The sequence below is a fragment of the Accipiter gentilis genome, unplaced genomic scaffold (genome assembly GCF_929443795.1).
Source record: "Accipiter gentilis unplaced genomic scaffold, bAccGen1.1, whole genome shotgun sequence".
NCBI classification, from domain to species: Eukaryota; Metazoa; Chordata; class Aves; order Accipitriformes; family Accipitridae; genus Astur; species Astur gentilis.
In genome coordinates this window covers 16,747-44,306 of record NW_026060872.1, presented here as the reverse complement: position 1 = coordinate 44,306, position 27,560 = coordinate 16,747, and the positions used below count along the sequence as shown (strand labels likewise).

At 49.0% G+C, this 27,560-nt stretch overlaps 1 protein-coding gene across 7 annotated transcripts; it reads left to right on the top strand.

Moving 5' to 3' along the window:
• Positions 1-3,976: 3,976 nt before the first annotated feature.
• LOC126037014 (electroneutral sodium bicarbonate exchanger 1-like) lies at positions 3,977-24,611 on the top strand. 7 transcript variants are annotated; one of them, XM_049797231.1, is made up of 14 exons: positions 4,000-4,057; positions 5,955-6,076; positions 6,387-6,675; positions 7,353-7,533; positions 17,456-17,617; positions 18,346-18,459; positions 18,797-18,958; positions 19,571-19,822; positions 20,650-20,718; positions 21,262-21,435; positions 21,535-21,672; positions 22,151-22,251; positions 22,773-22,877; positions 23,148-24,611. In XM_049797231.1, exons 4-13 carry the CDS (start codon positions 7,441-7,443, stop codon positions 22,858-22,860), a joined length of 1,353 nt encoding a protein of 450 aa, XP_049653188.1. In that variant the 5' UTR covers positions 4,000-4,057; positions 5,955-6,076; positions 6,387-6,675; positions 7,353-7,440; the 3' UTR covers positions 22,861-22,877; positions 23,148-24,611. The 7 variants fall into 7 exon arrangements, with proteins under 7 accessions (XP_049653190.1, XP_049653188.1, XP_049653187.1 ...); XM_049797230.1 differs by having other exon boundaries at positions 6,340-6,675; XM_049797232.1 differs by lacking the exons at positions 4,000-4,057; positions 5,955-6,076 and adding an exon at positions 6,112-6,170.
• Positions 24,612-27,560: the final 2,949 nt, after the last annotated feature.

The window sequence follows — 27,560 nt, the reverse complement described above, 5'->3', positions numbered from 1 at the left end:
ATGATGGCTGCAGGGTCTGAGTCTGGAATGAGCGGGGAAGTGAACACGGTGGCACTTGTGAGGAGGGGGGAGTTGGGGAAGTAGTTGGCGTTGGCCAGCGGGATGCTTACTCCCTTTTCTGATTTGTTTGTGTTTGTTTTTTTCATTGCAGATGTTGAAGAGCAATGTTCCCCTTGAGGAACATCCCAGTTAGCCCGTGTGGTTTTGTGGAGGATGGATTTGGACCCTCAGCCCTCTGAAAGCTAAGTTGAGGGACCAGGCTGAGAGGAAGGGACAAAGCTGGGAATAGCAGGGAGGAGTTTTAAAGTTAGCGCAGGAGAGAGGGCTGTCCCAAAGCAGTCGCCTTTGCGCAGGAGAAGGGAGCGGGTTGCTTTTCAGCACGAGACCCGTGTGTGCCGGGCAGGGCAGTTCCAGCCCGTGTCCGCGGTGGCGTGTAGTTTGTGTAGTCTGTCTTGTGTGCTTAGACCTTCCTCGGGTCTCGATGTCCTTGTCGCGCTTTGCGCCAGAGGAGCGAGGCATGCGCTTCGGGTGCTGTCCCTAGGGTTTTGAATGCTCTTACTCATTGGCCCGGTGCCAATCGGGTGCTTCTTTTCTTGCGCTCGGAGCTCTAAAGCATGGATCGGTCTTGGTGGGTTCCGGTCAGTGCTCTATGGCAGCATTTTTTTCAGCCTGCATCGGCAGCTCTGCTCTCTAGCCGTCCGTTTTCTCGGAGTGGGACTTCTTCCCCGCATCCTGACATCCTTAGGTCTCGACGCCAGGCTTCTGGCGCATCTGTCGTCTGGGTTTTGACAGTGCTGTCTTGTAACGGGCCGCTCCGTTTGACTCCTCTGGGTCTGCTGTGGAGCCTCCTGGCCTCGCGGTTGCGGCCCCGTAGGTCATCTTGCCCGACGGCGCCTCCCGTCCGGGGGTCATTCTTCTTGCTGAGAGTTTTCTCTCTCGTTGAATCACCTCGTTGGTGGCGTTCCACGTGGTGACGTTCCGCACACGGTGTGCTTGGCTTGGAGCTGCTCTGCCTGGGGGGGTGTGGAGTCAGGGGTAGGTGGAACAGCGATAAGAGTCTACGGGTGAAACGTTGATGTGCCTAGACCGTTTAGGCGAGGGTTGTACAGTCGTCTCGGCTCGAGTAGCCATCAGCGGCCTGCGCGGACAGCCGTGCCGATAGTGTTTCACGGAGACAATTGGAGCCGTGTGGCAGGGGTTGCTGAGGGGCAGTGAAGCGGATTTGAGTCTCTAAGGTGTTAAGACTTGCACGTGATGGGCTCCAAGTTTGGCCCTGGGTTTTTTTGGTTGGTGGGGTGTAGGGTTTAGGGTTACTCCGTGCGGGGCCCGGATGATAGAACACCAGTATGATGATCAAAGTCGCCCCTTTATTGAGCTTAGCTGATCATTCTTACACAACTCTCTAAGTTGTTTAGAAGCTTTGATTGGCTGCTGCACGCAAGCATGTGGTGTCCACGCGCACAAGCGTAAGCGGTGATTGGTTACATCGATACTGTCCACGCGTAGAAACATAAGATACAGTTAGTTATACTCGCTCTGTACACGTGCATACACACAGGATGTAATTGGCTATGTTAGAGCATGCAAAACTTGTCTTAGTCCAACTGGTCGAGATAAGCCCCTGAATTGAGGTCGGTTGTGCCAAGTTCCCTTTATCGTGGAATGTGCACCTGTGTTTTTCTAATTGGGATCTTTCTTCTTCTATCTTCTTGTTTGTTCTGTTCAGAGCCTTCAAAGGTGTCTGGAACTCTCTTGCGACCATGAGCTACTTTCAGGGCCAGTAACGAAGTTCCATATAATTGAACCCTACAGTGGGCAGGGGGGTGTGTGTGTTGGGTTTTTGTGTTGTTTTTTTGTTTGTTTTTTGGTTGTGTGTTGTTTTTTTTTTTTGTTTGTTTTTAAAATGACAGGCTGTAGCTGCATTCCAGATGGTCTTTGTAGATGGAATCAAGACCTCTGGAGTTGTGAAGCTCTTGCTCTGCATCCAGGTGACTCATTCAATATGTTTGGTTTTTTTTTTTTTTCAGATGTGGAGGGACAGGATGTGTCCCACAGAGCGATGGGGGAAGGCAGCAGAGCACTGTAAGGAGTTGAGTCCGTGGGTGGACTCTGAAGGAAGATGCATCCGGTGGCTCTATGAGACTGCTTTGCTTTGCTGTGTTTTGCAGTTTTCTTGCATTGTATTGGTCTGTATTTGCCTTTGCCCTGTGGTGTTTTGTTGTGTATTTGTATCGACTGTCATGTGAGACTGTCTCGCATTGCCTGGCCCTGCATTGTGTTTTGTATTGCAGTGCTCTGTACTTGTATGGATTGCCACCTGAGACTGCCTTGCCTTCTATGGTTCTGTATTGGTTTTGTATTGTTTTGGTCTGTACTTGTATTGACTGTCACGTGAGAGTCTCTTGCATTGGCCCTGTTCTGTTTTGTCTGGTATGGCAAGGCTCTGAGTTGTTTTGCCTTGACTGAGGTAAGAGTACTGCCTTGTATGGCATTACATTTGCATGTGAATTACATGGCTCTATGTTTGTGTGTGTCTTGTATGGCATTGTAGAGGCAGCGTAGAAGGTTTAATGACTTCGGGCTCTTTGCATGCAGAGTTGAGGGGATCGCAATTGGACTGTGAACTAGCATTGAGTAAGGCAGGAACTGGGCAATGGTGTTCATCTTGTTTATGCAGATGCTTTGTGGCAAGTCTCTAGAAATGGTCAAGGCCTTGAGGTCTAAGTAGCAGCGTGATGGGTCTTGGAGCGATCGGTAACTTTGGGACAGCTCTGTGTTTGTGATGCTCTGGTTTTTTCAAGTGTCATGGAGGACACTGGCTGTGAGGATGTGTTATTTTTGGAATAGGTGGGAAGCAGGGTAGGGGAGTGGTGGAGGACTTCTCTCTCGAGGATGAAGTGTCTGTTGACAAGCTTTGTGTGTTGTTTTTGCAGGTGATGACAGGGCACGAGAGGTGCTTGAAAGAACCTTGCGTTTAGGTGACATGGCGCTACGGAGGTTGGACTGTGACACGTGGCACTGTGAAAGCTAATTATCGGGTTGAAAATGCACGGATGGTGGAGATGATGGTGCGTGTTGAAATGTTGGTGTAACGGAAGGGCAGTTTGTGGGGAGGTTGGTTGGAAGGAGGTTGGGCTGGGGCCTGGGTTTTTGCAGGTAGGGTGCTTTTTTGAGGCCCCTGCTGCTGCAGACGGGGTGACGGCCTCTTGAGGCCTGTGGACGGTATGATGGATGAGTTGAGAGTGAGGGCTGGCGTTCATGTGATCTGAACGAGTGGTGTGTTGTGAATGTCTCTAACCTTGTAGGGTTCTGTGGTTAAGCCTTTTTGGTTTTTTTTTTCCTTTCAGGTTGGATGTAGAGTTGAGATGTTTTTCAGGGAATTAGGAAAAAAAACCCAAACTTAGAATAAAAAACCCCAGCTGGGATATGGGTTGGTTTTTGGTGTGTCCTCCCCTGCCCCATTTATTTTTTCTTTTCCCTGGTCCCAGCTGCTCCATGAGGCAATGTTGATTGCCAATGTTTGGACTGGGGTCTGCCTCGGGCCTGGGTTTTCAAAGGCAGGGCGATTTTTTTTGTTTGTGGTTTTTTTTGTTTTTTTTTTTGTTTTTTTTTTCCAAGGCTCCCGGGAACGGTGTTCCTGTGGAGCGCTCCCCTGGAACCTGGTAATTGCCAGTCAGCACAGAGAGATATGTTGTTCGGTGGATGGTCTTTGGAAGACAGTTGAGGATTTTGTGGGGGGAGTTGGACTAGATGGCCAGCATGGAGTAGGCCAGGGTTGTGAAGTGCGTGAGTGTAACTGTATTTGTCTGTGGTGGGTTTGTAAAATATTTGGTTGCTCTTTGTAGCTTGTGATGTAATGATATTTTTCAATTTCTGGTTTTGTGTCGAGGTGTGGAAGTGGACGGTCTGTCAAGATGATTGGAGGTCACTCGTTTGGTGCCCGGGAACAGGGATCATGGCGGTAATGTCACCTCAGGGAGTAAAACTTCTGGATGTGCAGCGATGTATGTAATGGGAGCGAGGAATGTGGAAAAGACCACTCCGTAGAGCATTGCAGGTACTAAATAGTGGCATTTCTTCTTCAGGTAATGCTAAATTTTTGGAGTTTACATGTATTTGTAAAAATAGTGATTAAAAGAGGACTAAATCTAATAGTGTCAAATATTTGACGAGTGAGGCCATAAGTCTTTTCTATATATTGTAGAAAAAGTACATTGTAGAATTGGATTGAAATACTGACATAGCTGAATCTATGTGGAATGAGTAATGGACCAAATGAAGCACTGAAAATAAAATGTAAAAAAGACAGGTAATTATGTGTCCTTGTGGGAATTACAGTACTAATGGCAATCACAAAGGGAAGCGTAGAGGGAAGCATGGGCGTTTAGTGCCCATAGGTAAACTTAGCTGTTGAAGTAAGTGAAAGTGTCTGTTGGAATTAGGCATCCAAGGGCGAGTTGTAGATACCTTGAGGTAAATGTAGCTGCTGCTGGGTTAATGGAAAGGGGGTGCATTCCTTCCTCTAGTGATTGCAGAACTTTGAAATTGGAGCTGTAGGTAGAGACCCGTGAAATGGGCTCGGGCGCGGTGCGGCGCCGAAATGGGCTCGGGCGCATGTGTTACTTTTCTTAAAGGGGCTGAGGTACTGTGTAACTCTGAAATGGGCTTGATGAGTGGATAACATGTGTGTAATATGTGAGGGGTTTTTTTATTCTGTTGTCCTTCTCTTTCCCTGACCCTTTGTGGTGCTCTCTACTCTTTTCATTCATGTCTTCTCTCTCTCTCTCCAACCTCCTGTGCTTTTCATAGTCTCTCTCTATCTCTTGTCATTATTATCATCTGACGCTCTGTGTTACTTTCTGTCCCATCGTATCATGTTGTATGTTTCTCCTGCTTTTTTCTTCATCTGTCCAGATCCCTGTCCCTTGTTTCTTCTATTGCTGTCCCTCTGCCTTGCTTCCTCTTGCCATCTTTTCTGTATTTCTCTCTGTTCCCTTCCCTTTTCCATCCTTTCTAACTGTATCCCCCTCTCCAGCTAGCTGTCCCTTCTCTTTTCTCTCTTCCTCCATGTCTCTCTCGCAGCCTATCAATCACAGTTGTTTTTTCCTCCAGTGCTGTCCTGCTCTGTCCCTTGTTTCTCACTCTCGTTCTGTCATGCTCCCTGTGTCTTTTTGGAACTCCTCCATCTCTGTCCTGTAGCCTATCACTATTTTTTTCTTCTGCCATCCCTTTGTCCTTCTTCCAGTCTTTGTGTCTCTCTCCCTTTGTTCTCCCTCCCTTCTTTTTTTTCCTTTCTTGCTACATCTCTGTTCTGTACCACAAAAGCACGGAGGGTGTTTAGTAACAGAGAAGAAGGATATAGGCAAGGACAAAGGAAATTAATGGCTGTTATTCGGGAAGAAAGGGGAAGAGGGCCTAGACGAGACTTGCCCCGACTGGGCAAGGATCAATGCGCTTTGTGTAAGAAATTCAGTCATTGGTAGAGGGAATGCCCAGGGAACAAGGAGCATCAGAGGGCTCAAACAGGAAGAACAGTAGCCTCTGTGAAGGGAGACTGACGAGAACCTGGGGAATCTACCCTAGCGGATCCACTGGTTATAATTAAGCTAGGGAAAACAGAACAAGAGGTAGAATTTTTGGTAGATACAGGAGCAACATACTCGGTTTTGAATCAGGCTTTGATGCCCCGGGGAATGATTATGTCACGGTGAAAGGAGCGACTGGCCAAAGTGAAAAGGCATAGTTTTGTAAACCTTTAGAATATAAATTAGGAAAACAGTGGGGCATTCATAAATTTTTATATATGCCGAACTCCCCAAAGGCCCTTTTGGGAAGGGACTTGTTGGAACCATTGGGAGCAAAAATTGTATTCAAGAAGGGAGAAATTACTCTGGAGGTAAAAGATCAGCAAAATATTCAAATATTGAGCCTAACCTTAACCAGTCTCCCCCTAGAAGGAATCATTAATGAGGACATCTTAAAGCAAGTGTACCCGGGGGTATGGGCTACCGATGCACCTGGAAGAGCGAAAAGTGTTCCACCTGTTGAAGTTAGGATCAAGGAAGGCCAAAAGCTGGTAAGAATTAAACAATATCCCCTAAAGAAGAAAGACAGAGAAGGAATCCGGCCGGTGATAGAAAAATTTTTGCAGTTGGGACTATTAAAAGAGTGTGAGTCTGAATTCAATCCCCCTATATTACCTGTTCGGAAGCCCGATGGGTCATATTGGGTGGTCCAAGACTTATGGGCGGTGAATAAGATAACTGAAGATCTTTACCCGGTAGCGGCGAACCCATAGACCCTGTTAACCGTGCTAACACCTGAATTGACTTGGTTTAGTGTTTTAGATTTGAAGGATGCTTTCGTTTGCCTCCCTCTCCATGAAGCCAGGCAAAACTTACATTTGAATGGGAAAAGCCCAAGAGCGGTCGAAAGACCCAGCTCACTTGGACGGCCTTGCCACAAGGATTTAAGAATAGGCCTACCGTTTTTGGCAATCGGTTTGCGAAAGACTTGGAATCCTGGGAAACCCCGTCTGAGGAGGGGAAGCTGTTGCAGTATGTGGATGATATCCCGATCGCCACCAAAACAGAGAAAGATTGTACGACGTGGGCGGCGAGTCTGTTGAATTTCCTGGGACTTCAGGGGTACTGGGTATCCAAGAAAAAGGCACAGGTAATGCAAGGCAAAGTGAATTATTTGGGCTATGAAATTAGTGCGGGACAAAGACCTTTGGGACAGGCCTGTAAAGAGGCAATATGTCAAACTGGGAGACCTCAGACAGTAGAAGAGTTATGGACTTTTCTGGGAATGACAGGGTGGTGCCGATTGTGGATCTATAATTACGGATTGCTTGTTAAACCACTGTATGCGTTGACAGCCACTAAGCAGAAACACCTTGAGTGGAATAAGGAGACCGAACGAGCCTTTGAGCTACCGAAAAAGGCTTTGATGTCGGCCCTGGCCTTAGGACTCCCAGATGCGAGTAAGCTGTTTCTTCTTTACTCCCATGAGAAGCAGGGCATTGCTCTGGGAATATTAGCACAAAACCTGGGCCCGTATCGATGGGCAGTTGCCTACCTCTCTAAGCAGTTAGACACGACTGCAAAAGGTTGGCCTGGATGCCTGCGGGCGGTTGCGGCTGTGATACTAAATACACAGGAAGCCCGAAAGTTTACTCTGGGCCAGAAGATGACTGTTCTGGTGTCTCACGCAGTATCAGCAGTACCGGAAGCAAAAGGCGGACACTGGCTCTCTCCACAAAGATTCCTGAGATATCAAGCTATATTGGTAGCGCGGGATGACGTGGAGATTGTAGTCACTAACATTGTCAACCCAGCTTCTTTTCTCAGCAGGAACACAGGAGAACCGGTACATCGTGACCGTTTGGAAACCATCGAAGCAACGTACGCCAGTTGCCCAGACGTGAAAGACGGCCCCATGGAAAACGGGGAAACTCGCTTCACAGACGGAAGCAGTTATGTCCTAAACAGTAATCGACACGCGGGATACGCCGTCACTGCCAGCCAAGAGGTAATAGAATCGGGGGCTTTGCCCAGGAACACCTCCGCACAGAAGGCAGAAATAATTGCTCTAACCCGCGCCCTGGAATTGGCCCAGGGCAAAGTTGTGAACATTTATACAGACTCAAAATATGCCTTTGGAGTTGTACACGCACGTGGAACAATTTGGAAGGAGAGAGGACTAGTGAGTTCTCAAGGGAAAAATATCAAACACGCAGAAGAAATTCTGAAGTTACTGGAAGCTGTCCAGCTCCCTAAGAAAGTAGCAATTATGCATATTAAGGCACACCAGAAAGCGAGCTCAGATTTGGAAAAAGGGAACGAGCTGGCGGACAGAGAGGCAAAACAAGTGGCCAAAACACAGGTAAAAACAGAAGGGGCCTTAATTCCTGATAGGTGGATTTCCCTAGAAGGTAAGCCAGAATACACTAAGGAAGATCAAAAGCTCATTACAGGTTTAGAAGGGTCATATAATGAAGAGGGGTGGGCTCATACCCCACAGGGAAAGCTAATTGTTCCCTCTTGCTTATTATGGCATTTGATAGGGGAGGAACATAGGAAAAGACATTGGGGAACAGAAGCCCTGTATAATCATCTGATAGGAGAAATTGTGGCTAGGAATTTATACGCCACGGTGAGGCAGTGTGATCGCACAACAGTGTGATCTTTGCCTCCAGACTAATCCTAAGAGCACCCCCAAGCTGGAAATGGGCCAGACTGGAAAAGGCAATGGGCCTGGACAACAATGGCAAATTGCTAATGTTTATTCATTACTAAAACACACCCACTTGTGATTTGCAGCTATGCATGTTCCGTAGCTTTCTCATGGGAACTTCTTCAAAAGTTACTTATGAAGTTATGCCAAGGTCACACTGTCCCTGTTTTTCTCCTGATATCAGCAAAGCCAGCTATTTTCGGCCAAGGCCTAGTCTTGCTGCTCAAACTGACATTCTTTCACACAGAACTCTGCTCGCACAGCTTTTCTATAGACCCACGTCCTTTTTCATGAAGCCAATTCCCAACAATTCCCCCTTTTTCTTTTTGTGCGAGTAGAGCTTGGTGTGTCAGCTTTGAGACTCCTTTTATCATGCACCCATACGGAATTCTAACTATTACACAGATTAATATCAATATACCCAACCATCATAAGGCTTCCTTAATCAATGACATTACCCATAGTGTTATCCCGCCGAATATTGATTGTAACACTCCATCAAACCAACTAGTTTCTTGCTGGATCTTTGTGTATGTTTCTTCAGCCAATCTATTTGTTTGTATATAGATTGAGGTAAAATTTTAACACCTGCTGTATTGCCCTTTGCAAAGATCTGTGAACACAATTAATTAAACACAGTAAAAACAACATTATACCTAATAAAATACATAAGCACACAAAAAGAGGTTTGATTAATAGCTTTAGCTAGTGACACCCAAACGTTCTTACTGTCCCATGGTGTTAACCGATGTGGATCAATCACCGGTGTCACTGTCATGCTGCTTACTACAGTCAGTGTGTTCGATATCAATCTCAGCATAAGGTTTCAAATTTATGGGTAAATCAGGAACGTATCTGCCAGACATGGAGGATGTGATGGGGTTTTTTTGTTGTGTTTTTTTTTGTTTTGTTTTGTTTTGGTTTGGTTTTTTTGTCCAATTGCTGCCAAGGCTTGCCATCCCGGTGCACTTAGTTGTCTTGTAGAAGTTAAGGTACCGCTGCCCCACAATAAATCCAGCAGCGGCTGTAAGTCTGTATTTGTAATACCACAACAAGGTTGAATCCACTGTAGGTCTCCGTTTAAATCTTTCTCCCTCTTTTTGTTTTTGAGCAATCCAGGCTTGCTTAATAACTTGGGATGCCATTTTCCTTAATAAGCTGAACAAGGTAAAACTATTACAATAGCTAAAATCACAGTAACTACAATAATGCCCATAATTCTTTGAGCCAACCCGTTACCCCTAATGACCCAGACCATGAGGAAAATGAACCATCTATACATTCTTGTGCCATCTTGCTCCACGAACTCAGCCCAGCAATCGGTAGGTGCCAGCTTTCCGTGGGCGTCCCCACAGAGGCAACGATGGCCTCACCGTACACCAGCCCGATGCTCTTCGGAAAATCCCAGTATTTATACATTTGCAGAGGAACGGGTTTTAGCACACGTGGCCAGCGGGTGCCAAAAGTCCGCCTCGGTTGCAATCTATGACGCATGCGCTCGCTGGCCAGGCGCGCTGCACGAGTCATAGCCATCTTGTCTATTGGTTCATGGGCTTTACGATACAGTTGCGACGCACAGAGAATCTTGACCTGTTATGTTAGCCAAGGTGACCTATACATTAGTTTTTGGCTGAGGTAGTATTCATATTGCCACATCATCTATGATGCTCCAGATGATGATGGTCATGCAAATCGAACAGGAGTCCATCGTGGGCCTGTATCTGTGGAAACACAATCAACCTCGTTCCCAGGTTATTAATGGAAATAGACCTTACCCCTAATTTTGGCTTTAACTAACTTTTACCCCACACTGTCTTCCCGTAATCACACTATGTTTAATCAAATTATGCTTTACACACTTTTTACCTAAAGCAGGTTCTATATACAATAAGGCACGCTGTTCTGAAAACCTCTCTGAAGGACTCCGTGTCCACTAGTAATACTCTATTAGTTAGAATCTGTCAGATCAGTGGCTCCAGCACCCGCCGGTGCCGTGCCAGTCGCCATTGGAACAATTCCGGGTCCAGCATCAGTGCGAAGCCATGGCTTGTCCCACTTAGCCAGGATCTCCCAGTAAGTTTTACTTCTGCTGATCTGCACCATTTCCTGGATTCTGGGTCCTTATACATTACCATGATTCCTGTACTTTGTTGCGTCCTTTCTGCCTGTAAAAGAACATGATGCACTACCATTGGTGGGTCTTTGTGATCACCTGTCAATCTAAGATAATTTAGCACAAATAAGGCTTTGGCCAATCGTTCCTCTGGGAGTAAGCCCTGGGTTCCCCCCTTTTGTTTTTGCAGCATGTTCTTTTAGGGTTTGGTTGGCCCATTCGACAATAGCCTGTCCTGTGGGAAGATGTGGAATACCGGTACCGTGGTGAATTCCCCACAAATTACAAAATCGAGCAAATCGTGTAGAACCATAGGCTGGGCCGTTGTCCATCTTAATTTCTTGAGGCACACCCAGTACTGCAAAAGAAGCGTGAAGATGTCATTCAATATGTAAGGCCTTTTCTCCAGTTTGTGCCGTGGCCCACATGGCAGCAGGATAGGTATCAATACACACATGCACAGAACGCTTTGCACCAAACCACATGACATGGGTGAAATCCATTTGCCACAACTGCAATGGCAAAAGACCTCGTCGGTTAACCCCACAGCCCAAGCCGAGCCCTTCGTTTTGACAATCAGGGCATGCTTTAACGATACCTTGGGCATCAGTAAGTGGTAAGTCAAATTGCTTTGCTAACATCCTAGCGGGTTGGTGCAAGAACGCATGCGATTGCCGTGCTTTGTTGAAAACGATTCCCTGGAGGAGGCTCCCGTGGCGCTGCAACCAATTGGTCAGCTCTGTCATTTCCCGTTTCTCATCTGCACAGTGTTCTCATACCCAAGAGTTCTACCAGAGGGGTCATATTGCCATTAGTGATACCGCAAAGATTCCGCACCCACTGGATATCTCCCACAAGCTTCTGGACATCATGTAACATTGAAATTTCTCATGTTATTTGAACCTTCTGAGGTTTAACATTGCTAGCATTTATGTGCCACCCCAAATACTTCCAAGGTGCTGCCTTTTGCACCTTTTCAGGAGTGATTATTACTCCGCGATGGCTTAAGATGTCCTGCAATTGAGTTAAAATCTCATCCTGTGGCAAGTTACTGAGGTAACTGCTTTCTTACAGGCTCTGATGCCCAGGCCACATACACCTGACGCATCGTGGGGGAATTGCGCGTTCATTGCGGTAACACGACCCAATGGTATCTCTTATAGGGTTCTGCCTTGTTAATCGATGGTACCGAAAAGGCGAACTGTTCAGCGCCATCTGGGTGCAATCTTTTAGATTTATAATTAACACATCCCATTCTTCTGGAAGCATAACTGGAGATGGCAAACCTGGCTGCAGGGCTCCCATACTGTGCATCACCACATTCACAGCTCAGATCATGTAACAGTCTCCGCTTCCCACTTTTCTTGGGAATGGTAAATATTGATGTATTCCATGGACTAGTAGAAGGAACAACTTGTCCCGCTCTCAACTGGTCCTCAACTAACCCTTGTATTTTTAGTAGCCTTTCAGAATTTAGCAGCTACTGATCAATCCAAACAGGTTCATCTGTTTTCCAGTTAATTTTCAGAATCGGCTACCCCTCAGTGACCGCTCCTAAAAAGGATGCGTCACTAACATTGCCTTCATTTGGCTCAATAAATCATGGTGTACGAGGCCAAACAATTCAGTTGGGGTAGTCATGACATACGGACACGTCGTAATGTGTTCACCATCGGGGAACACAAATGTAATCGGTAGCTGACTTACTAAGGTGGCTTGTGTGCCCCCTATCCCTGCAATACCAAAGTTTGGATTGATCGATGGCCATGATGGAGGCCAAATGCATTGTGAAATAATCATAACATCAGCACCTGTATTGATTGTCATATGTTTCTTGACAACAACTCCATCGGGCCCTTCCAATTGCACTACCTTTTCTGGTTTACCTCTTGTTGTGTCCATGGCAAAGTATACCTGCGGTTTCCCTGTGGAGCCGAATCCACCATCTCCACGTTGTACTTCACCTGGGTTCGGAACACACGACCTGAATGGAACTAATTGTGCTATTCTGGTACCTTTAGGAATAGAAACAGGAGGGATTAAAACATGAATCATAATTTTCACAGTCCCACAATAATCTGCATCAATAAGCCCTGGGAGCACCAGAATTCCTTCTAGAGCTGTTGAAGATTGCCCCATTAAAAATGCACTAAGTCCAAACCCCAATGGTCCCTTTATGTTGACTGCGGTTTCCACATCCACTCTGGAGCTTCCTGCGGTGGCGGATCTGGTGGTTGCGAGGCTGCCTGAGGGCTGGCAGCTCAAGCCCCTTGCGTTCGTGTCGTCGCGCGAGGGGCCTTCGCAGTCGGTGTAAAGTTTCCCTTCTTCCTGTATTCTTGGTGGTATGGTTATCTTTCTTACACTTGTTGCAGCACTTACTGTTAACAGTACCTGTACATTTGCTCCTAATGTGTCCACGTTTGCCACAGTTAGAACACTTGACCAAGGGTGTCTTACTGGCCTTGTGTTTCTTTGTAGCTCCTTGGAGAGCTGTGGCAGCATAGGCTACTTTCTGTGAGTCCACTGATCGATCCGTGTATTCTATCATATCAACGATGTCTGCATTTTTCGGCAAATTACACAATGCTTTGCGTGTCTTTTCAGTAGCATTTTCAAAAGCGAGTATTTTGAACATGTTTTCTTTCATGCCCTCGTTCATGTCAGGGTGGTCATAAATTGTATTCTCCTGTTTCACCTGGGTAAAAGCATGGCTGTACATATTGTCTGGTACGGTAAGAAAAGCTTGATACGCCAAGATCTGTGATAGATGATGAACCTCAGTGACACATTGTAACTGAGCGTTCCCTGATGCGAAGGGTCCAGCACCCATCGGCATCTGCATGGTTACTCCCCATAGGGGATCTGTTTGTTGTCGTGATGTTGCTTGTTCCCTATCACAGAGCTTCTCCCACTGCCAGAAAAACACTAACATTCGGGCGGGTGTCAAAATCAACTGTGCTAGCTGTTTAATATCTCGAGGTATCAGCGTATCAGCAGAAAAAATGAATTGCAGTATTTGGTGAGTTAACGCAGATTTGATTCCGTACTGACTCACAGCATTCCTTAATTTCTCAATGACCTTCCAGTCAAACACCTCCCATTTTTTCTGTCCATTTGCTGCAATAACTGGGAATGCTTAGAGCATAGTCCCTTCTATAATGGCATCTGTTATTACACCCCTCCAATGTCTCTGCCTTTCTTCTGCAGCGGCTATTACAGGCGGCTCCGCGTCTGTCACGGGTGCGGTTGGTTTCCCCGTCTCTTTTCCCCATTTCCTTTAACAATTCTAACATTGTCTCTTTTTGTTCTATTATTAGAGTAGCCAAGTCCTTGTTTGCATTATTTGAATCAGGGTGTATGCTAGGTATAATTTGTTCATGTTGAACGGTGGTATCTGAGGGCTGGTTTTTCGTAGGCAGATTTTTACTCACTCCCTGATTCTGTAGGGTTTCCTTTAATCGTACGGTTAGGGAGGCTTGGGAACTGTCGGATGGCTGATTAATATCGGCAGTCCCAGGGAGTGGAGCAGAAGTCAAGGGCACGAGAGTAGGCGAACAAGCTCCAAAAAGTCTCTCTCGCTGCATTATGTTTTTCTCCCCGCTTTTCCCTTTCGCTTGCGGTTGGAGAGAGAGAGCAGCAAAAGCAGACGCAGACGCTTTACGATCTGCTTTCATTTCTTACAGAGTTGTCTTAATCAATTTCCATAAAGTTACAAGATCTTTAACTTCTTTAGACCCGTCACTAATTTCATCCCATAGGGAGGTTCCGATAGCATTCCAGGTACTAAGCTCAAAAGCTGTACCCACACTAATTGAAAGGTTTCTGTCCTTGCTTCATTAGTTTTTTAGCTGATTTATCATCATCAGTTACCATATCCCATAATACGTCTCCTAATCTACGCCATTCACTCTCCTTAAATAATAAATCTGGATTCTTAAAGCATCCCTTAACACGACCAACCCCGAAATTTGCTTAATGCAGTTTACTCCCCGCTTTTCTAAAAAGCACTGTAATAATTTTAGGGCTACCTCTTGATCCATTGCCGGCCGGCTTCTTGATACTCCTGGGTGCTACCTTGATTAAGGGACCTCGGTTAAAAAGTCTTTGCAGCCTTTTTCCAGTAGCCCTCACTGACGGCGAACCCCTTTTGGATGGTCCAGGCACGAGAGTTAACACACCAACCAAGACGATCAGCGTTCGGTTAATCTTTTGCCCCCCGGTCGCTGCTACCGGTGCTTCTCAGTGTCCGTCGCTCCAATTATTCCCCTTTCTTCGGTCCCCGTTCGGGCACCATTTGTTGGAGCGGCGGAGGAATGCACATAAGTCGACCCAATATGAGTGATAGAAGTGATTCAACTTTATTTGCACGGATAGCTCATATTTATACAGTTTGCGATAATTATGCCTACTAGTCCTAATATGATTGGTACATTGCTAATGTTTATTCATTACTAAAACACACCCACTTGTGGTTGGCAGCTACGCGTGTTCAGTAACTTTCTCATGAGAACTTCTTCAAAAGTTACTTGTGAAGTTATGCCAAGGTCACACCGTCCCTGTCTTTCTCCTGATAACAGCGAGACCAGCTGTTGTTTTTCTCCCAATATCAGTAAAGCCAGCTATTTTCAGCCAAGGCCTAGTCTTGTTGCTCAAACTGACATTCTTTCACACAGAACTCTGCTCTGTGTGAACTTTTCCACAGGCCCATGTCCTTTTTCAGCAAGCCACTTCCCAACAAAAGGTATTCCTAGAAAAAGTTTCCCGTTTATAAAGCAGGAGTTTGTTGGGGCTGAATTACAGTTCCTTTGTAACTGAATTGGGTCAATATTCCGAAAAAGGGGAATATGTTTATTTTTGAAACAGGTCAATACTGCATGTGTTGTGCTGGCAAGGAGGAGGCTTCTTAAATGTAGAACTTGTTAAATTTAAAAGCACACCTCCACTCTCCATAGTATTGCTTCTATGTTAATTCAGGGTTAAGATATTCGTTCACTTCAGTTTCTGTGAATCTGTTAGGGCAGCGTGCTCTAAGGTGATGGGAGGGAGCAGGGGGAAGAAGGGGAGGAGGAAAAGCAAAATATCTGGAACCTGCTCTTCCATGACTCCTGCAAACTGTAATGTTATTTTTTTTTCCCAAGCCTGAAAACTGTACTTGGCAGTGGGATTGTGGCTATCTTGTTAATATTCTTCCTTCCTTTCTTGTTTTGGCCTCTCCAGGAAGCGATTCGAGTAATCCTTGGAAATCTTGATGATTTACATGCATTTTCTACAGACCACTATCTTTCTGTGTACCCTTTCTTTCCTACTTGTAAAAGAAAAGGTCCAATGACTTGTATCTGTTGGGCATTGCTTAATTTGACATTCCTGCCTAGTAGTGCGCAGATCTTTAGCTGGAGTACGACTCCTCTGAGCTTCGCAGTTTTACATTAGCTGAAGATCCTCCTCAGTTGTTGCCTTCACCAGAGAACTGATGTATGTAAAAAGAATGTTTTGCAGTGTTTTCAGATGGCCACCCCTGCGTTCCAAATCTGATTTAGCCAGAGAAAACGAACGTGCATATATAAAGTCCCAGGAAGCCCACGTAATGCGATTGCAAGGAAAGCTAGTGCGTTGTTTCAAAAGGTTAATAAAACGTAAAGCGCTCCTTACAGGCGCAGCAGCGTTGGCCCTCTAGTAGAGAAGACCGCAGTAGTTTTCTTGTAAGGTACATTAGGATTAAGTATTGTAGTTGCTGTAGTGTAAAGGGTTACGGAGAAGTTACTCTCCTGAGGCTGTTGTTGCAGAGAAAAGTAAGTTAGTGGAAGGAGAAGCCTTTTCAGTCCTAAGGTGCGTCAGTTTGTGAATCGGATCAGGCCCTTCGGCATCATCTCCTCCCGTGATTCCGAGTGCCCAGGAGTAATGAACACCCGCGTGTTTCCGCCTCCAAGGCATCCCCTTCCAGTCTCGGCAGACTGCGTTATTGCCACCCCTGGTCCTAGCAGGCAAGAACGAGATCATCCTCTTTCTCTGTCAGAAGCTGGTAGGTATGAGAGCAACTTATTCCTGTTGCTGCCAGGAAGAGAAAGTAGCCCAGAGCATCGTCAGACAGGAGGCACCCAAACAAAGGAAGCCTCGTTGTTGGTTTGCTTCGCTAAAGCGCAGCCAGTTTTGCCTGCGTGCTTGAGGAGGGTTTGATTCACGAGCTTGTATTTCTGGAACTGGGAAGTCCATCCACCTGCTCAGGCAGCACCGGGCCCTGCGGAGAACTGCAAGCTCAGAGGCCTGGCGTGATGAGTTGTCCTGCAGTCTGTGTGTCGGGCTCCTCGCTGTAGCATACCTCTTAGTTAATCGCCAGCTGTGGGAGTCCTTGAAGCCAAACTCAAACGAACAATTTCATCCCTTAAAGGAACTGACTGTGTCATCTAGGCAAATCTTGGGCTTCATCTCTGGTCCTCAGGATGCAAATGGAGTAAAAGTATTCATGTTATCTGTTTCTTCCTGAGGTCAGAGGCACGTAAGAAGGCTGCTGCCTGGCGTCACCCATTCGTGCATGCATGAGCTCCTAGGTGTGCGAACTGCACCCCCAGGAAGGAACGTCTGTAACTGTGGCGTTTGTCATGTCAATTATCTTTTGTTCTCCCATTTTGAGGAGGACTGTGAAGTGAATGTAATGATGCTAGTCCTGTGAATCCTAGTCCTTTTCAGGTTTAAAAATAATTTTTAAAAGAATTACTTTTTAGTTAGGAAAGCTGATGAGGTTTTCTTCACAGGGTTGGGAGAGCCTGGCATGTTGTTTTTTGCGGGAAGATGTGAGGACTGAAGCCAGATGCAGTTAAGGAAACACAGTGCTATGAATGCAAGCAACTGATGGAAGAGTGTCACCTGGATGAGTGTTTCTTGTAATGTGTTACTAGCGTATGGTGTCTCCTCACATCTCATTTCTCCGCTGTGTAGTTCGATGTGTCACTTGTTCAGCTGCTGCTGCTCATTAAATATAAATCTCCATTGGCAGGAGCAGTTACAGGGTCGTGGATCTTGGACCAAGATCCTCAAAACCCCCTAGCTATGCGAGGTTTCCCTGCCGCACGTGCACTGCCTTTGTGTCCTGACGCTCTGTTTCTCCAGAAATGTCAGTATTTGCGTGGGGAGTTTCAAGGACCTGCCTGTGGACGCGACGGCCCCTACACCCCTGATGTATTCTTCTGGTGCTGCATCCTCTTCTTCGCCACCTTTGCCCTGTCAAGCTTCTTGAAGAAGTTTAAAACCAGCCGCTACTTTCCAACCAGAGTAAGTAGAAGGAGGTGGCCAGTGTCCATCTCCGCACTCGTTTCCCAAAATGGCTTTCCTGGAGCACTAAGCAGTATTTGCCCTGCCTTGGTCAAGCTGGGAAACGTTGGCCTTGCAGGCCAAGCTCTCCAAGAGCTTGGATGTCCCACACTCATTTCCATGAGTGCAAAATCATCGTAGCGTTTCCCACCTGCCTCGTGACCTGCCCCAGATTGAAGATTTTTGGGGTTTGATTTTTTTTAATTTTTTTTCTTCTCCTCAGGTAGTAGGAAGTCAGGTTTCCCAAAGTTTTGGGGGTTGGGGTTTTCGGTTTGGTTTTTTTCCCCTACCTTCTGTGCATTATGTGCTCGAGTGGAAAGTAGATTCGAATGAGGAGCTTCCTTTTGAGGACTAAAGGATGCCTCAGTGCCTTGTTGCCATTGTAGCTGTGAGTGTAGCTGTAGTGGCAGACATGTGTTTTCTTATTTTTAATATTATTATTATTATTTTTAGATTTTGACTTAAACCAACCCTTGTTGGCCTAGTTAAGCTTTTTTTTATTGTCTGACCCCAGATCTCCCAGGGACAAACACAGCAGCAGTATCTAAGCAAGGGATCAGGCTGCATGTGCTCAGAGGGGTGGTGGGATTTGGTTAAGCAGCCTTAATGTTGTGGATGTCTGCAACTCTTGCATCTCACCTTACGGCCCTGTTTGCCATGCCCCTCTCACCTCTGGTTTCTCGCCCCAGGTACGGTCCACAGTGAGCAACTTTGCTGTTTTCCTCACCATCGTCATCGTGGTGCTCCTTGACTTTGTGGTTGGGATCCCATTGCCGAAGCTCCAGGTCCCCCATGCGTTCAAGGTACGGGGTGTTTTGGCACGTGGGGGTGCCACAAGGTGATGCCGGGGCAGGGCAGGGCTGAGTCTGGAGGAGATGCTGGTGGTGTGACCATCTCCTCTTCCACCTCCAAGTGCCTTGCTTCCTCCTGGAAATGAGAAGATGGCCCCAAAACTAGATACCTACAGGGGAAGTATCTAGAGCTGCTTGCAAGGAGGAGACTGGCACTGCTGAAGCCCCCGGGAGAGGGGGACATGAAGCCAGGGCTGGGAGGTGCTCTGACGCAAGGAGGGAGGGGAAAATGAAAGCCAGTGGAGTGCCTGGGCTGGGAGACGATGCTGATGTATGGGCTTTGTTGCAGCCTACCAGAGACGACCGCGGGTGGTTCATCAACCCCATAGGACCCAACCCTTGGTGGACGGTGTTGGCTGCGCTCGTCCCAGCTCTGCTCTGCACCATCTTGATATTCATGGACCAGCAGATCAGTGCCGTTATTGTGAACAGGAAGGAGCACAAGCTGAAGGTAAGGGCCTGCGAGAGATGACTCCAGCCCCTTCTGGGCTGCAGGTCTGGGGGGAAGCTCTTATTCCCGATGCTTTCTGAAGGCATTGGTTTGGGACAAGGTCAGGCTGCGTGGCAGGATGCTCTCCTGGATTAATGATGATGCAGGGAGCAAGTGACAGGGCAGTTCAGATGAGCAACCTTTTGGAGGAGCAAATTAATCTTGGAGCAATAGAGAACTGCGTTTTTGTTTTAAAATGGCAGCAGCAGCAGGTGTGGGGAATGAATTGTTTTGATGCGCTGCCAGGGATAACTCAGAGTCACACCTTCCTTGCAAGTGGTACAGTTTTCTTTGTGAGTGGAAAAAATGGTTTGGTGCTTTTGGGTTGTGGCTTGTTGTTTTTTGGAGAAGTATTTAATGCACAAGCTCTGCATATCCATTGTGTCTGAACTCCTGCCAGATTTTCATGCCAGGTGCTTGTGCAAAGCCTGCATACACCCTTGCTTGTTTCCATTTCTTGTTTTGAATTCTGAAGAAGTTGACTTGTGCTCGAGCAGGGTTTGAGTCTGACTTGCGACGTTATCCTTGCTCTTGTGCTATGGGATGCTCTGTTTCTTGTTTTCCTGCCTGCAGAAAGGATGCGGGTACCACCTGGACCTTTTTGTGGTGGCCGTGATGCTCAGGGTGTGCTCTGTGATGGGGCTGCCCTGGTTTGTGGCTGCGACCGTCCTGTCCATCACCCACGTGAATAGCCTCAAAGTAGAGTCTGACTGCTCAGCTCCAGGAGAACAACCCAAGTTTCTGGGGATACGAGAGCAGAGAGTCACTGGCTTGCTGATCTTTGTGCTCATGGGCTGCTCTGTCTTCTTCACTTCCGTGTTAAAGGTGAGAGGAAAATGCAAACCACCCAACAACCGTGAGCTTGTTGGAGGTTACAGAAAAACAGTCCCCTCTCTGCAGGCCTGAGTAGTTAGTTGTGGAGCGGAGGAGGAGGAGGTGGTCCCAACCCTTGGGGCTTGACCAACGGTGGGAACCAGCCTCGGTTAGGTTTTGCAGCCCTTCAGGCCCCCGTTTGGTGTGCTCGAGGCGAGCAAGCAACGCAACTGCTTGAATTTTTGGGTGTCTTTCAGGCCCACCCATGTTTATGGGTTACAGTTGAGCATATTCAGACAAGCACATCTGCTCTGTTTCAAACAGGCAGCCCTTTAGTGGCTGCAATTTGCTCCCCAAATGCCGCGGAGCAGCCGTTCCCAGGAGCTAAACACACTGAGGTCATCCCTGTGGGCTTCCTTGCACGTTCCTCCCACAAAGTAATCTCGTCTCTAGGCTAAAAGGAGGCCTGTGGCCTTTGCCTGTTGCCCCAAGAATAGGCAGAAGTGTTTCTTCTACCGCCAGAGAATGCGGCATAGGGTAGCACGGGTGAAATTGCCTATTTTCCTCCAACCTTTCTGGAAAATAGGATTATTCTGAGGAGAGATAACTCCCAAGTTCAGCCTAAAGCAGAGCCTTAGCTCACTCGTGCGCACAAAATGGCAAAACAATGGTTAATATCTGACCCATCTCTAAGCCTGAATGGAAGCTGGAAAGCTTCAAGCAATTTTAGGCAGTGCCTGTGGAAGAGGGTGGTAATACTGAAAATGCAATACAGAAAAAGAAACGATTGCATTCTTTCTTTTTTTTTTCTTCCCCCCCCCCCCCCCCCCCCCCCCCAGTTTATACCAATGCCTGTGCTTTATGGCGTCTTTCTCTACATGGGTGTGTCGTCGCTCAGAAGAATTCAGGTACGGACTCTTTTACAGCGTGCAGCATGTCGGCTCCCTGGTATTTTGTCTCTGTAGCAGCAGGGAAAAAAGCAGTGGCATGGGAAAAACTTCTCGCAGAGCAAGCAATGAAACTCTTTTGTGTAAGAAAGAGATTGGTGGAGGCACAGGAGGTATAGAGGGCTGGGAGGACCAGGCAAGTTCAGCGCTCTCTGTTGCAGGGTTTAGGGCAGGTCAGTGTTTGGTTACGTGAAAAGCGGGGGAATTTGGTGCAAAGGGAAGGCAGTTTCTACCACTGGTGGAAATCCTCATGGGGGGATTCAGTGGGCCGAGAAATGCTAATAATGGAATGGCATGGAATAGTTGCCGTTTGGTGGGCAGCTCTCAGGGGCAAGCCGGTTGCTAGATGGAGCGAAGGGAAAATGGGTGCTGCTCCCAGGAGGAACGCGGTGGGATCCAGGATTTCTGACGGCAAGCGAGATGCTGCAAAGTGCCTCCACGTCTCGAGAGGGCCAGAAACTTGCCGCAGTCCCAAGGTGGCAACCTTTCCCTTTTATTTTGCAGTTCTTTGATCGCTTGAAGCTGTTTTGGATGCCAGCGAAACACCAGCCGGATTTCATCTACCTGCGGCACGTGCCCTTGCGAAAGGTGCATTTCTTCACGGCGATCCAGCTGACCTGCCTCGTCCTGCTCTGGACCATCAAGGTGTCCCGTGCCGCCATCATCTTTCCCATGATGGTAAGAGCTGCCACCGCTCGGCAGCGGGGTGTTTGCAGCGTTGGAGTGAGAGGTGGCATCGTCTCTGAGCTCACCGCATCTTCCCTCTTATTCATGAAGGTTTTGGCTCTCGTATTTGTCCGGAAAGCGATGGATTTCTGCTTCTCAAAGCGAGAGCTCAGCTTTCTGGATGACCTTATGCCAGAAAGGAAGAAGAAGTTGGACGATGCCAGAAATGAAGCTGGAGAAGAAGAAGAGGTAAGGCTTGCTGTGTCCTCGGGGCTGGACATCTCCGTGTGTCTGTGAGATTGCCTGTTTCTCTTACAGCTTGTCTGGAAATGTTGGGGGAAGATCAGCACTCAATCGAAATAGATCCCAATAGCCTGTAACTTTTGTAACCTTTGTTTCCTCAAGTAGCAGTGAGCTGAACGCTTGAATACAGGTGTAATTTTTAAAACGAGTTGTTTTTCACAAAGGTCATTATCATTATGATGATTATTATTAGATGCTGCTGCGGCTGCTGCTGCTGGCAAGACTTGCTCATAATCATGTTTTGAACACACAGTCCCCCTGCCCCGAAATCTTTGGAGTGAACGGTTTCTCCCCTGCTGCACTAATACCTATAGCTGCCAAGGGGCAGAAGCGGAGGGCAGACTGCTAAGTTTGTGCTGGGCATTCAGCTTATCTCCACTTTGATCAAAGACAGAGAACGTGATTTGTCCCTTTTTTACATCAGGAGTCCAGGAGGGCCATGGAAGCTGCTGCTGCTGCAAGTTCAGTTCAGCTGAACGTGGGGAAGACCAGTGACGTGGATATCCCAAAGCAAAGCAGTGACGGGTAAAGCCCCACCAAGCGCCAGGACCCCCGGCAAGATTAGCTTGATGGTGTTTGGCAGAGTTTTCTCCACTTGCCTCTTTGTGGGGCATCCCACAGAAACCAGCAGGCAGCTTGGTGGGAAAATCGAATTCGGGGGCAGGGCTGCAGGAAGTGATTGCAAGGCTCTGACCGCAAGCAGAGTGGCTGCAGCACTCGCGTTTGACCCCCAAACCTTGCCTCATCAGTGCTTTTACGGTAGCTGGAGATCCTCATACTTAACACATGAGGAGTTGCAGGCGTGATCTGTACCAGCAGTGGCTTAGGAACCCGGACCGGGGCTAAGCCCCAGCAAGAGCCTTTGCACAGAGCTGTTGCTCTGCAGCTCCCCGGCTTGCCTCCCAAAACTCCTCATCCAGCAAAACCTCCCACACTTATGCAGAGCTTTGATTCTCGGGGCTCCGCTGTTCCTCTTGCTGATGCTAATGCCCTTGGTGGCATCAGTTCCCATAATCACGGATTGCTATGTAAAATATTTATTGCAGGACTGATCCTTCTGAGATTGTTATCCTGGATGAAATGTCACAAACGACCGTATGGAAGGCTCTCACTTTGAAGACAGAAACCCTTTGAATCCAGGGAGGAAAAAGGTAAAGGATTGCATGTGATCGTGACCGTGCTCCTCAGCAAGCGACGGCGCACACCTACGCTTTTCCCACGCTTTGGCCGGCAAGGCTGAGCAAACGGCCTGTCCCTGGGAACAGGCAGTGAGGACTGTGGCATGCAAACCAACTCCTCTCTGCTGGGGTGGTCCCCCAAACAGGGCTGAATCAGCAGCAGCTGGCAGGTCTTCCACTGATGATGCTCTCCCTCTTTTTCTCTTCCCTTCGCCTTTCCCCACTCCCGCTTTTCCCGTTTAGGAATCTTGACTTTGAAGGAGAGGAGTGAGAGCGTGACTCGGGGATGTGCCAACGCAGACAGAGGGAGAAGGCGCTTTGTTTCAGTTGGAGGATTCCCATTAAAGCCATGCAGATGTTTTCAGTTATCCTTGGTGTGCTTCAGGCATTCAGTATCTCTAGACCAGCAAGCTGAGGGGAACGTCACAGTCAAGGGGAGTTTGGTGGTGTTAAGTCTGTGTGCGTACGTGCGTGTGGGGGTGTGGGTTTGTAGTGGTAGAGGGACTGCTACTGCTTTATCATTCAGTGCTCTTCTTTTAATACCTAATTCCTCCTCTTTTTTTTTCCTCTATTTTCCAAATGTAAACTGGGAATGTCCAAAATAATTTTCTGTTATATTTGATGCATTCTCCACTTTCTTCTTGATCACGACTGGGTTTTTGGTCTGGTTTGGAGTTCTGGCTTTAATTCACTCTTATGTCTCTTACTGGTACAAGAGGGATGCCCTCTGCAGCAGGGCAGCATAGAGAGCGTCCGAGCAGTTGGCCTAAGGTGAAAGAAAAGCATTTGCTCCCTGCGCTCCAGTTTTACCTTTCTTGGTTGGTTTGGCAAGTATCACAATAATGTGTGATGAACTGACCGTAAACCCCATTCACCGTCTCGCTGTGCCACTGGGGGGGGTTGGTAGGGAATCCGGGAGTGAAGTTGTGCCTGGGAAGAAGGGAGGGGTGGAGGGAAGGTGCTCTGAGATTTGGTTGTATTTCTCATTACCCTGCTCTGGTTGATTTGTAATAAATTGAGTTAATTTTCCTCAAGCGGAGTCTCTTTTGCCAGTGACGGTAATTGGTGAGTGATCTCTCCTGTCCTTATCTCGACCCACAAGCTCTTTGTTATATTTTCTCTCCCCTGTCCAGCTGAGGAGGGGGAGTGATAGAACGGCTTTGGTGGGCACCTGGCATCCAGCCAGGGTCAACCCACCACAGGGGGAAATGATGTACTTAAGAAATGATGTACTTAAGCCACACGAAAAAGGCCACAAAGCTCTTGTGAAACAAGATCCCCTTTGTATGATCAACGCATGCCTTGCTAACAACTGTGCCCCTGAAGAAGAACTAAAAAACTGAGAAGAAGGGAACATCCTACCCCAGGAGGCGCCAAAAAGTTGAATAATTGCTAATAGGCATGAAGTCAGAAGCATCTTCGCAAACTGGAGGAAAGGTAAAGAAAGGTGGCAGGGGGAGATCATGACCACCAACTCAATTCCACACCAAAAAGACTTGCCCCCCCCACTCTCCTTGAGCATGCGCTGTAGAAGAAAAGAACACTGGACCTTTAATTCCAAGCAGGGAAACTGTAGCCCAATAGAAACTGTGCGAGATAAGCTACTCCCGGCAATAGTTTTGGGAAGAACTTTGGAAATCGAATATGTATAACTGAACTGTATAAATTGCTTGCCCCTTTAGGCATGAGGGGTGCTAGCGTTGCGGATTACCACCTAGCCCCCATCTTTTCGTAAACATGAACTGGAATAAAATACCTCTGCTCTGTGTTTATATTGGCATTTTGCACGCCGGGTAAACGACCCCACTTTTGGGACAACAGTGGGGCAGGCAAAGCACCGCATCCCGCAGGCCGAGGGGCTCAGGCACCCACGCCGCTGCCGGAGGACTGCCGGCAAGAGGTTTGGCATCTGGCGAGGGGCTGCTGGGCCAGGGTGCCCAGGCACCCACCCCACTCCCCCAGCCGCAGCCACGAGTGCTCTCAGTGCTGGGGCAGAGGCCGTAGCAGCTGCCTGTGCCCAAGCCTGTCCCGAGCGGAGGGAAGACTTTGCTGGCGAGGAGCAATCCAGTGAAGGCATTGCTGAAATTGCTGGGCTTGAAGTTGCTGCCGGGCCAGGAGGGGGCCGAGGGGTCCTTGTGCAGCACGTCCTGCTCCAGGGGCAGCAGCTCTCAGGCCAGCAGCAGTCTGCTGGGGGGGACGCTCAGCAGGGACTCGGGGACGGGGACCCATGATACCGAAAAGCCGGTCAAAGAAACTCTCTAAGACTCATTTTGGAGTTTTAGAAAGTAGGCATTCCTACCCCTACTTCCCACCCCGGCTGGCCAACGCAACGCGCTGCCTACCTTCTTGAAGGACAGCAGTGGTTTGATGCTGACGAAGCCCATCTTGTTCTTCTGGACATGTTTCAGGAGGAAAGCATCCTTGGCCAGGTTCTCGTCAGAGAGGTGGAATTCCACCTGGGACACAACCCTCCTGGCCAGCTGCCGGTCAGGGACGGAGTAGCTGCAGTCCAAGAGATCAGCCCCCAGAACATCGCTCGCATCACAGAAGCTCCCGGCAAAGCAGCAGGGACACGGGTGTGACTCGGTGGCCTTTGGGATGTGCAGCACTGCCCAGTCCCAGCCACAGCGGTGCAGATGGCAGAGTCTTGAGGAGCGGGGTGGCTCAGCTGCGCTCTGAAATGAAACGGAGTTTTATGCTTTTAGAAGCGCGCTTGCCTTCATGCCCCCAGCATCGGTCCCTGCCACAAGTTACACAGCACATGGCCTTGCACAATCTTGCAGCCAGAGGTGCCTCACGAACAGAGCGCAATCTCTTTGATTACCAGGATACAGGCCAGGAGAGATCTTTGGCCTCCGGTTCACGGCAGTTGTCCCGACTCCCCCAGGCCACACACTGTTCACACAGCAGGAGCGAGAGGCCTGTGTCCTTGGTACCCTTGGGGTGTCCTTGCTAGCGCCGAATCCTCCAAGCACGAGGAGGGGATGTACTAACCCCATCCCTGGGATCCCGTAGAGCGCAAACAGACCCAGCACCCTGACACCGGACGTTGGGCAGAATCCAGTCCTTTTCTGGGAGCACACGGTGCGTCTCCTCCGGGGTGTCATGCACCCAGGGAAAGGGCTGCCCCCTCCCAGGGGGATCCAGAGCTGCTGCTTTTCCCAGCAGGAGACTGAAAGACCTGACAGCACTACTGGAGTGAGGGCTGTGGGAAAGCGTGCCACCGAGCGACACCGCGTGACCTTCCTTCGTGCCTTCGAGGTCCTTTTTCCTATTTCTGCCTCGCTCCGGTCAACGCAGCAAACAGAAGCGTGGGCAACGGTCACAAACGCATTTGCCATCTGGCGCAAGGAGGCTGCGGCTGCAGCTTGGTCCCCGCTTGGCTCAGCTGAATCAACTTGTTGTTCTTCCCCCACCGGAAAAATACTGTTGAAAGCCAAGAGCATTTGTACCCGCAGACCCCGAGAGCCGCCTGTAGGCCCCGGGGCCACCCCAGCCTCCCTTAACCCTTTCCCTCCCCAAGAGGAGCTGGGGAGGCTCTTGGGGGTGGGGCGGAACACAGGGAGCCCCCGCATTCCTTCCGGGGAGACGCCAAAGAGTCCTTGGCAGCCAACAGCCAGAAGGGACCATGGCGCGGCCACCAATGCAGCTCCCACTGCCTGGGCCCTGGGGCCCCCCGGCGCCCCAGCTTTTCCAGCCATTCATGCTCCGCAAAACCTTCTACCCTTGAGGTAGGGACCGACCCCAACCCCTGCAGCCCAGGGATGCTCTTGGGGGGCAAGAGCAGAGGAGACCGCCGGCCATCGCTCCTGTCTCATTCTCTTAGGCTCAGCCAACCCGTGCCGCCTGCCCACGCGGGAGCAGCCGTTCCCTGCAGCCCGGGCCCCCCAGGCACCACCAGCAGGTATGGCACCCCAGTCTGCTCTGGCACCTTCGCCATCCCCATCACACCCGTTCCCCCGGCACTTTTCGCATGGGGGTTCAGCAAGCCCCGGTGAGCATCCTTGCCCTCGCCCGGGCGGCGCGTGCCCAGTAAAGCCCATCTGCAGAGAATTCCCCAAATATTTGGGGCCACCTCTCCCCTTTCACCTCCTAGATGCGAGTCTCCTCCCCGATTTGCAACCCCGTCCCACCAGCACAGCAGCTCACCCTGTGGGGATCGCCCCGGCCACAAGCTCCCCACGCCCCTGGCCCAGAGCTGGGGGATGTCGGCCATCGGGGCCGGCTTGGCGGGTGCCCCCAGAGAGTCCCCCCGGCCCAGCACGGCTCCCCCTCACCCACACAGGTCTGTAGAGGGCTCCATGTGGCTGCCTCTTCGACCCCCGGGTCTTCTGCATCCAGTGGACAACCACCGACCTGCCTCCACCGGCCACCGCCACGCTCGGCCAAGGCACCACTTCTCTGCCGGGTGCTGCCCTGTGGGGTCCCACGGGCTGCGGGGCCCCCCTGGCCTGGGCAGCCACAGGGACCCCCCAGGGCCAACCATGGTACCTCACACCCTACAAAAATCAGAGGAGTGGGGTGGCCCCAGACCCTCTGGAGCTGCCAGTGTCCATCCCTGGCTACCAGCACAGCGAGGGGCGGCTGGCACAGATCAACATCCCCAGCACGGCCACCCCTGTGGGGGCACCCCCAGGCGGCGATGTCCACACCAGC

Excerpts from the sequence above, each read along its gene's own strand:
- LOC126037014 (XM_049797227.1), top strand. The coding sequence starts at position 7,192 with ATGACTGTTCTGGTGTCTCACGCAGTATCAGCAGTACCGGAAGCAAAA. Across the intron at positions 20,719-21,261 it reads CGTCGCTCAGAAGAATTCAG|TTCTTTGATCGCTTGAAGCT; the intron begins GTACGGACTCTT and ends TTTATTTTGCAG. Across the intron at positions 21,673-22,150 it reads AAGCTGGAGAAGAAGAAGAG|GAGTCCAGGAGGGCCATGGA; the intron begins GTAAGGCTTGCT and ends TTTTTACATCAG.